Source organism: Lissotriton helveticus, chromosome 4_1, assembly GCF_964261635.1.
Source record: "Lissotriton helveticus chromosome 4_1, aLisHel1.1, whole genome shotgun sequence".
NCBI lineage: Eukaryota > Metazoa > Chordata > Amphibia > Caudata > Salamandridae > Lissotriton > Lissotriton helveticus.
The window spans coordinates 2039950376-2039961362 of record NC_136063.1 but is presented as its reverse complement, the minus strand read 5'-3'; the positions used below and the strand labels follow the sequence as shown (position 1 = coordinate 2039961362).

Genomic DNA, 10987 nt, shown 5'->3' with positions numbered 1-10987 from the left:
ATCCCTTTGTGCTGCCCATAGCTCCGCCCCCTAACCCCACCCCAAGCTCCACCCTCTAGTCCACATCTCAATTTGGAGAGTACCTGCACTTATTTTTTCCATTTAAAGCACCGCCTTTCTGGGCCTAGTCCAGACTTTCAGAAACTCCAAATAATAAAAATGTAAATAAAGTGCAGTATAAAGAGTAACCTCCAATCCGCAGGCATTTAAAATGTCAGATGTCTTCTTCTCTATAAGAACTGAAGAATTTCCCTTTCAATATCCACTATCCTGATAATCTTCCGGCTTTTTATTGACATCTTTCAGCCTCTCTTCTCCCTTCAGTGCTTGATGTTTGAAACGAAGGATCCACTTACTATCCACATTTTACACATTTTCCTACCAAAAAATCTTATCCTCTTTCATCCTCCTTTTTTTTCGTATGTACTATGAATTTCCAGACTTTAATACATCCTGGCGTTTGTCTGTAAAGTGCACTGACACCTTGAGCCAAGGTATGCGATATAAAAATAAATCACAAATGTGTCTATTTTGTAACCACTGAAAATCGTGATTAAATGTGTTTATTGCATATTTAAATGTTTTTGTTTGCAAAAAGCGAGATTTATATTAACCTGTTTACAAAACTGACCGGTATGGAAAGGAGTTCCACGTTGCAGCTCGGTTTGTGTTTCTTTTTCAGGAAGTGTCATTGGCGTGCCTGCTTTCCTCAGCTCAGGCACTCACGCGGGACATTACCACAGCAACAACTTGGGGCTTCGGAGGATAATAATCGCAAAGGCGCTGCATTGCCCTGTAGGGAGATGTTGCATCCAGCAAACACATGTAGCGGGCCCTCGTGACGCGTGCGGCCCAGGAGGGCCGAGAGGGAGGGGAGGGGGCGTGCCCAGGGAGGGCTGCCACCACTACCGCAGCTGAGGCCCGGGCCTGACAGCAGGATTACTATCTGGCCTGTAATTGCATCGGCGCGCGGGCTCTGCAGGGCGCGTGCGGGCGCTCGAGACGCGGTGTCTGCAGCCTGCCTGCGCGTGCAGGGCGGCGATAAGGGCAGAGCGGCGGCGGGGGCATACCAGCCGCTGCGGGGCTGCAGTCATGTTCTACAACTGCGTGAAAGGTCAAACGTGAGTACCGGTACATGCCAGCAGTTCTGGGATGGGCTGAGTAAAGTGGAGTTTGGTGTATTTAGAAGCGTTCTGCTAGTGAGCCAAAAAGTACCGAGGGCGAGGCGTAACGGGTCTCCAAAAAGTTCACGAAACTTATTTCACCTGTAGCTGAATTGGTAGACGATTGACTCGCGCTTTCTTTTGGCTTTTAACCCACGTGAGTGATGTTGTTTATAAAAATGTATATTTTAATCCGTCAACAGATAATGGAAATTGTATATATCCATATTCCATGTCAGTAAAACTAGTTTGGGTCGCGGAGATCAGTTAAAAGTTTTGCAAGTATGCCATTGTGTGTTGTGCACAGTGTTTGTTTCCTTCTATCAGCTTGATGTATCTGCAGTTTTGCTGTTAACTAGTGGATCAGAGTTTCACGTTCAAATGTAGCGTTTTTTGTGCAGGCAAGCACACGTGTTCGAATGGAAGCTTTGGTATGTATTGCTAATTGATTTCATAATGATACGGGGTCCGGAGTTCATTCAGTACCATGTTGATGTGCTCTTTGCATTCTGGGACTTGTAGTTTTCTTATGCAACTAAGCGCATAGAATTAACATTGGCTTGGAAGAGTTACTCACGCTGGCATATAGCGCTTGGCAGAAGCTGGCATGGTAGCGCTTGCTGTCTGTCACACGCATTCATCTAGCGAGTGGGAGCTATTGGATGTATAGAAGTGGACTATACAGATGTATATTACCAGAAAGAGTGCCGTTGTGTCATTTGTACAGCTGATAACAAGAAAGTAGTGACGCCACAGTTGTCATGTCACTCGTTGAGGGCAGCAGTCCCTCCGATTCTGCTTGTTTACTCAACCCTTCTGCCAGGCAGTGCTGGACTGTGTACAGAACGCACAAGCACACACTGCCAGCCAGTGTGCCACATTGTACACGCTGGAAGTGTTTACCAGACCCTGTCATTCAAGCGTGGGCGTGACGAGGGCAGAGAAGGTCTCACCCAGATCCGTTATGATCGTGTCCGCTATTTAATCAAGTGCACTAATGTGCCTCAAACCACCTTTTGAACATACATCTATGCAAGAAATGTGTCTGGTATTATTTTTAAAAAATCTGTACGAAGTTAACCGTGTAACTGTTTAATATGTGGTCAAATGTTACTATATAACTTCGGGTTGTGTCCTAGTAATGTATAAAGCTACCTTGGATTTCCGTGACGTCACAAAAGAATAGGGCAGCATTCCCGCACTTTGTGATGTCTGGTTACTCCTTAATAGGTTGGTACAAAACGTGATTCCTGAATCAGTCTCCCAGAGGCTTATGTTTCTGAAAGTAAAGGCTGTTGAGTGAAAAATTACCTGGTATTCCACTAGAGTTGTGAATGCTTATTCCTGTTAAGAGTTGTCAGACCATATATATATATACCTGTAAGAGTTGTCCGGCCATATATATACACCTGTAAGAGTTGTCCGGCCATATATATACACCTGTAAGAGTTGTCCGGCCATATATATACCCATAAGAGTTGTCAGACCATATATATATATATATACACCTGTAAGAGTTGTCCGGCCATATATATACACCTGTAAGAGTTGTCCGGCCATATATATACACCTGTAAGAGTTGTCCGGCCATATATATACACCTGTAAGAGTTGTCCGGCCATATATGTATACCCGTAAGAGTTGTCCGGCCATATATATACCTGTAAGAGTTGTCCGGCCATATATATACACCTGTAAGAGTTGTCCGGCCATATATATATACCCATAAGAGTTGTCAGACCATATATATATATACACCTGTAAGAGTTGTCCGGCCATATATATACACCTGTAAGAGTTGTCCGGCCATATATATACACCTGTAAGAGTTGTCCGGCCATATATATACACCTGTAAGAGTTGTCCGGCCATATATGTATACCCGTAAGAGTTGTCCGGCCATATATATACCTGTAAGAGTTGTCCGGGCCATTTATATACCTGTTGGAGTTGCGAGGCCATATGCCTGTTAGGAGTTGCGAGGCCATATGCCTGCTAAGGCTGCGAGGCCATATGCCTGTTAGGAATTGTGAGGCCAAATGTCTACTAGAGTTGTGAGGCCATATATGCCTGTTAGAGCTGTGTGGTAATAAGCCTGTGTTTCTCCAGGTTAGCAGCTGTCTGATGTCTCATGGAGCAGCTCACCCGTGAACAGAAGCGTTACTTATGTTTGAAGATATAACCCAGGCATGTTGTCATTGTCCTATTACTGTTACGTGGTAATGCCCGATCCCATTTGAAGAAATGTGGCGGACTTCTCAGAGCATATCATAGCTCTTGGCCATCACTTTTCTGGCTCCACAACGGTGTGGCTCAGACACAGATTAGGTTTCTGAGTACCTCGCCTTGAAAGAACACTAATTGATAACATTATTTTTCACATTTACTATGGACTCCTATGGACTAGATAGCTAACCGATTTCGATACCTCACTTCCTTGTGGCGCCACATTTTCAGGATCACAAGTCTTAGAAGTTTTGGAGGATTAGAGATTGGGGAGAAGCAAAGACTAATGATTGAAGTCATGACTCCTCACTTCTCTCACTAAGGGATCACGCGTTTTAGAAGCCTTGGAGGAGCAGAGACTGGGAAGAAGCAAAGATTAAAGATTGCTTTGAGGCCTCTTCACTTCTTTCACTAAGATTAATCCATACTTTTATTCTTGTGGAAGTGAAATAGGATTTACTCGCCTTTGATAAATTCTGATAAGCCTTGAGGAAGTTGCTTTTTAGTGACGAAACACGTGTCTGCTGCCTCTTGTGTTTTCCTTTGGATTCTATGCACAGAAGAACTTCTACCAACAAGATTTGCTCATTTGTACTAACGACTGGACAAGATATATTAATCTGTACTAAAACAATATTAAAACAAGCATTTGCAATGCAATAGGTCTCGCATTAGGCAAAGTTTGAGCTTTTAGTATTGTAAATGGCATTGGCTATTTTTTTTTGCAGTAGTTACGTTTTGTTTTTATAAAAAGGGACATATAAAATATGTTGCATATTGACATATAATGATGCAGCTCACCTATGACTTATGCAGCAGCAAAATGGAGCAGCATTGAGATCAATTTGTACTGTAAGTGCAGCTCCTGACAGTCCTCTGACCGCAGGCCGGTCGCTGCCCTGCGTGTTTTGTGCTGGCAGCTGCACTCTGCAACCTTCCACTGTTCTAAAGGATTGTATCCCGAGAGTGGGCATTATTGTATGTTAACTCCACATTCCGCAATACAAATAACTTGCACTTTCCTCTGCAAGGCCTATTTCTATTTATAGTGGCTTATCCTGTACTTTATTTAATTTCAACTTTTATTAAAAGAAAAAAAACTACTCACTTGGGTGTGTGGCTGTCTTATTTCCCCATTCATAAGTTGTAAAATGCATATTTAACCTGCAGAGTGAATTTTGTTCTGTTCATGTTATTAAAGTATACCACTAGCTGCTGAAAATGCCTTGCTGCGCTCTACCAGCTGTTGGTGATGTTGTATTAAAGGTCCAATTTCAGTGACAGACCAAGCTCGAAGAAGCTCTCCTTGGAAGGATGCTCAGTGTGTACTTTTATTGAAGGGCACTGGCGCTCCTGCCTCTCCCATCCTTTGTACGTCAAACTCCCACACGTTCATCCTTCCAATGTATGTAAAAACATCTAACACCAGTGCTGCGTTTTTTAGGTCTGGCTACGAACAACTTAAGTGTTTACACCGAAATCTGCAAACAATGGAAATTATGGAATACCCTCCCTCATTGGCTATGATGTGTGGAGTAGCCCCCCTGCGCAAGCATAGGGCGATTTCACTGCACATTAGACATGCATCTGCTGAGAGCGAATAGACAGATTTCACTTAAAAACAGCCCTACTGACGGCCGCATACGAAGAAATAGCAGTGCCACTACAATGCAATAAGTCAATAAGGGAAGAAACCACTATATATAAAATTACATTTACACAGTTTTTCTAAATATTTTAAGAGACAGTAAATGAAGAGCCTTGGCTGAAACTGTTCCACGAACATGTATAAATAGTTGCACTATAGGCTTTTTACAAGCGCCCATAACACAGATTTTCCCATTGATGAACACCGGAAGCAGATGTCCGGCCCGCCGCCTGGTTGTGGGCGGGGCCGGGACGAGGTGGGTCCGCTCCGACTGCCTTGCGGAAGCTTTGCCTGTTGTCCTCCGGTCTCCCGAGTCGTGAGGGAGACCGGAGATGCCGTGCCAGCCATGGCGGGGGGGGGCCGCGCAGAAGAGGGAGCCCCCGCTAAAGAAGGAGAGACCGGCCCGCCGCCGAGCGCCAGCCGACCCGGTGAGTGCCGAATAGAGAGGAGGGGCGTGAGGCCTCATGTATGCAGCGGCCGGGGGCGCTTCTATGTATGTGTGTGTGTCTCTGGTGAGGGTGTGTATATGCAGTGTGTGTGCGCGCATGTGTGTGTATGCGTTGGCGGGGGTGGGTTCTCTGTATGTATGGGTGCGTGCATGGGTGCTCGTGTGTGTGTCTCTGGGTATGCGCATGCGTGTTGGTGCTTGCTTCCGAGGCAGGAGAGGGGCACGGCGCTGTGCGCGCCCACGAGGTGCAATCTGCGCTCGTGCACCATCTCGTCCGTCCTTCCCTCGAGACAGCTAACTATACGTCTCCAACCCTGGAAGCATCCTTTGGATGCTAATTCCAGGGCGAGACCTAAAAAATATGCTGAATCTAAAAGATGTGTCCTGAACAGGGCCAAGACTGATCAAAAGAAGTGAGCTATGGCCTGGAAGGTAATATTCGAGGAGTTAAGTTTGACTCAAAAGAAACTGTCCCATGAGAGAGGACTTTCACTCAGAAGCAATTAAACCAATTTAGGGCGATAACCAGCTTTACATTAGTATACTGTGTGGATTATGTAATAAATCGCCTGGATGCCAGCACAATTTTGTTTTAATAAGACATGAAGCCTACCATAAATTTCTACAAAGTAAGGAGTTGCTATCTCTTGTGGGATTAGTTGAGCTTTTAATGTCACCGCTCAGCATACTTCCACCCTATACTATCCTGACTCGTGGATTAGAAGATGGTGACACCAAATCTTGATCATCTGGGGTTGGGCAACACTTAAAGGCTGTTCAAAATGTAGTTGCTTTGAGCACTGGGAGGATGAGAAAGTGTATTCTTCGTCATTAAAACAGGCAGGTACCTGTATCCTAGAGTCCCAAACGCCATTATATTTGATCTATTTTGCCAAACCCTTAAAATATTTGAACTTATTTTTCAATGCATTTATTACTCACACATATCACCAAAGAAGTAGTGACGTGCCAAAACACTGGGAGCATAAAGGCGCCATTAAAAATGTTGTTTTCCTATTTTAATTTAAATGCACATAGCTTCTACAGTTGGCCTTTTTGGCTACTTCGACGCCTCGTCAGGGCTAGTAAGCGCTATATAAATGCAATACAATGCCATGACTCTGGCAAATTCAGACTACTATCGTGAGAGAGCGCCATGGTCATTTTTCCGCCTCCCCGGCACACTTAGTACCTGTGTGTGCATACCATCATCATGACAATTGCAATTTAACACCCTGCCGCTGAACAGTGCGACAGAAAGAAACACACAGGTTCCACGTGCGAGCATGAAAAAAAGAAGGTGGACACAAAACAGCATCAATGTAATTCTGAATTCGGATGCGATATGTAGAAATAGTGAATAAAAACATCTTCTGTGCATTACATCCACACGGTTCCACTGGCAGCTGACAAATTCCTGCACACGTCCACACAAAATGTGCAAAGCAAGTTTTCTCGTTTTACAAGGATGCAAATATATTCATTACCGACGTCAGGTACAACAAACAGCTTAAAGCCACAGCTAAATAATGCAGGGGAGGCAGCGTGAGATCCATTATTTGCTAAATATGTGACTTTCAAAATCTACTACAAATCGGTTGTTGTTAATTGGATGTTGTATGTGTGCGCGCGCGCGCATTTTTCCTGGCAAACAGAAGGTGCGCGCATCAGGGGCCTAGTGGGCCTCTGGAAAAAAATAGGAATATTTTCAGGCTGTGTGTAGGGACTGAACTCTTCACCTTCTAGGAGCATCAGTATGCCAGGGACACACGGCCAATAGAGAGGAATAAATGCGAGCTGAATATTCAACAGAAATGTAAATGTATATTTAAAACAGCCTTACTAAGAACAGTGTCCTCGTGACCCTGGGCCATCAATCTTTCATTCAGCTGGAGGCCTGGGGTGGGGGTGGGGGGGGGGGGGGGAGTGGGGCTCACTGAGGGTAGTCCATGTGCAGGCCTCCAATAACGCTTTTCTTTACACAAACCTTAGCTCATTTACCCAGAGCAAGAGGGGACGACAGCAATTTTAATCTAATTCCACTGCCATTGTTATAGAAGACTGAGGGAACCCTCGTATTCTCGCTCACCCCTTCCCCCCCCCACCAACCCCCTTAAAAACAACTGGGAACGTCTTCTTTTAACTTGTATGCCAGTTTGTATTTTTTGCACTCCGGTTGGGATGTTAAGAGTCAGTGCATCGGCGCTAGGGAACATTTGAGTGACCAAACACACTGCTAAACCGGGAACATCATTCTATTTTAAAACAATTTTCCAAGAAGTTTACACTATAAAGAGACGTGCATAGAACAAGACATCCCGAACTGCCCGACGTCACCATAAGGCATACATACATACAATACATCTCGTCTTGAACTGCCTGACGTCACCATAAGGCAGGCACCGTCAGATTTATACAAGACATCCCGAACTGCCCGACGTCACCATAAGGCAAGTTCGCCTGTTTCATACTTCGTCCTGGATGACGCTAGAAGCTCAACCCGCTCCCGCTGCCCGTCCCTGAAGTGTTGTGTACCTGGGTCTGCTGTCCTCGGCACCCCTCGGCTCCCGCACCCGGCACACCCTGGTCCTCTTCTCCGCCTTCACGGGCCCCTGCTCCGACTTGCTGCCGCTGTCCCTCGGCGCTTCGTGTCCAGGCCCAGCTCCCACTCGTTGCAATCTCACGTTCATGCTGGCATTAGCGAGGCTCGGCGTCTCGGATTTGACCTCGTGAGCGCGCATGTGTGCGAGCGCGACTCTGCCATGCGCTTAGGAAAACGAAACCTAAGAGCCACATGCGCGCTCACGAGGTCAAATCCGAGAGCCACGACGGAAAGCGCGTGCATCTCCCAGTCCCAGCGCGTGCACCCCCCATTTACAAATACTATAAGTATACTAAAGTATACATGAGGTCCGTTCGCTACGCTCGACCTAAAAATTGACAAAGATATGTGTTGTCTTGGATGTTCTCTATATACAGCTATAATCTTTTCAGACCATGTATTCTGATCATTGCAAGTCATGATTCTTTAATAAGGTCAAGACCGAACACCTTTTTTCCCATAGAAGCACTTGCTCCTATGTGTAATAAATACTTGAGTGCCGAGGTACACTTACATATTTAGCTCATGTTGTCTTTGTAGCCTGAGTGCAGCCGAGCTGGTTTTAAAAAAGCGGCATTTTGGCAAGTAGGGCTAGTCGGGGCTGAGAAGTAGCGGTATTTCTGTGATCCTTATTCTGATACTCGGCTCTGAAGAGACGTGCCCGCAGGCGCTCCTACATACATTGTGCCAGAGAGTGGGTTTTATGCAGTATACGTTTGTCAAGGGAAAACAGGAGCAGCTGGAGTGCCCTAACAAAATGCAAATCTCGAAAGTTTGAGTGTTCACACAACTTTCCTGGTGCAGAAACATGTAAAATTAACCCCTGTAGATGGCAGAGGTGTGTGTTCCCAGGCGTATTTCCCCATGCAAAACTTTTTTACTATCGAGACATTTTTTTTTCTGTGCTGGTGCACAAATTTGCTAAACCTGCTACATGAATTGTGCACCATGAACCGATATGCAAGAATATGGTGTTGGTGGAATACAAACGGACCTTTGTGATTCGCCTTAATTTAGTTGTGTACCCTAGGGCATTGTTTGTGGTTCCTTAAACATTCACAAATACCACAATGACGAGGGTTTGTCTGAAACTCGTAGATGTTTCTTTCTGCTAGGAAAACTGGGATGTGGGCCTAGATAGTAGTAATCAGTCAACAATTGTGATGGAATCAAAACATCGTCTTTTAAGTGTACAGTATGAACTTACAGACTTTGTCTGCCTCTCAGGCCTCAGATGAATGTTTTTTTTTTTTTAGCAAGGTAACACAGTAATGACCAGAGTTAAGGTAGTATGTGAACATATAGGTTATATAAATAAAGGCAACAGTAATGAAAACAAAACTGTGGCTTGAGTAAACACCATACGAACATTTCAATGTGCACCTGACCCCACTGCACCAATCGCTTACCCCAGTCACACTCAGTTAGTTTAGTAACTTCATCCAACTGTAAAAGTGGTGTGCAGAAATCTAGGTTTACGTGCCCCCCATGTTTTAACTCTGGGCATTTGGAACCCACTCGCCAATCCATTTGTATTTGCAAATTAAATTTGCAGGTGACTGTGGCTCGAAATGAGTGCAGGTTTACTTTTGTTAGTGACAGAATGTGAATTTGCATTTGTAAAGGTATTTACACATGCATATTTTACTGTAGTACAACGTAATATTATGCATGAGTGAATACTAAATAAAGGATGCGGAGTAGCTGCTCCAGATTGGGTTGGCCTGGAAAGTTTTTGGCACATGCATTAAATCTGTAATCACAAGCTTTTCCATGATCCGTTCTCCTCCTGATTACGGTTGGAGAATAAATACCTGTTCAGGGTATTAATCGACAGGGAACACTTTAAAAACTGTTGGTGTATAGGAATGGAGCTTCCTAAACTGAAAAATAGTTTCTTTGTGGGAAAACTGTGCAGTTGCACGTACCAAACTTCCCGCTAGCAAATGCCCGATATGTACATAGAAAATGTTAAGATGCACTTCAAATCTATGCTTTCCGCCCGTGTTTAATCCCCAGCAGCCTCCACTAGGGCTGCAAGAGCTGACAACTGTACCTCATTTCAGACATGCATGGAACTGGCTCTTCTGCGAACACTTTTTTTCAGCTAGGGAAGATGCCTCGGGCTGAAGGCGCCAGAACCATCCAGGGTTACTGCATGTGCGACCTGGTGATGGAGATTTTCTTTGATCTTTTTTGGGAGTTCGTAGGATGGCTTAGGCTGACTGGAAGAGATGAAGAAAATGCAATGCCCATGCTCTCTTCATTGAAGGACTGACACCTGGTAAATGACTGGGAGACATTTGTCTCTAGCTTTGACTAGCTTCTCAAGGACTGCAAAGTTGCACCAAGTACTAGCGGTGCTAGCCTCTTGACCAGCGCAAAGTGGCCTGAAGCTGGCCAGTGAAGTACGATTGTCCTTGCAGTACTTTCCTCCTATAGCTGGAGGGTAAACAAGGTCCTTTAACAGGGAGATCTGTGCCTGCCTTCAAGAAAAAGCATTTGCAATGCAATAGGTCTCACGTTTACGCAAGTTTAAGCTATTGGCATTGTAAATGACAATGATTTTTATCTATGTTTTAAAAACTATAACATAAATTAAAGACATTGGCATTGTAAATGACAATAACTCAAACTCGCGTAAATGCAAGACGTATTGCATTGCAAATGGTTGGCATCACGGACAACGGGAGGGAGGGCGGGGGGGTGAAGGCACAGACAATGGAAAGGAGAGTGGGGGGTGAACAGGGCACAACAACGGGAGCGAGGGCAAGGGTGGGGTGAAGAAGGCAGCAAAGCACATCATGCCTGCAGTAAGAGAAACAGGATAAAGAAAATAGTGCTCACAGTCTAAATAACACCTACCGTGTAACAACTGAAGAAAAGTGGGCATTCACCAT

At 44.9% G+C, this 10987-nt stretch overlaps 1 protein-coding gene across 3 annotated transcripts in view; it reads left to right on the top strand.

Annotated features, from left to right (window-relative positions):
* Nucleotides 1–931: 931 nt before the first annotated feature.
* Nucleotides 932–10987, top strand: part of KIAA1210 (KIAA1210 ortholog) — a 608938-nt gene continuing 598882 nt past the window's right edge. Inside the window, exon 1 of one of the 3 annotated variants that reach the window (XM_078688678.1) lies at nt 932–1121. In XM_078688678.1, the coding sequence (XP_078544804.1) occupies nt 1093–1121 (29 nt within the window). In that variant the 5' untranslated portion in view covers nt 932–1092. Of the gene's footprint in view, nt 1122–1197; nt 1321–10987 lie in introns of those variants that run through there. The other 2 variants (XM_078688680.1, XM_078688682.1) reach the window with 2 other exon arrangements.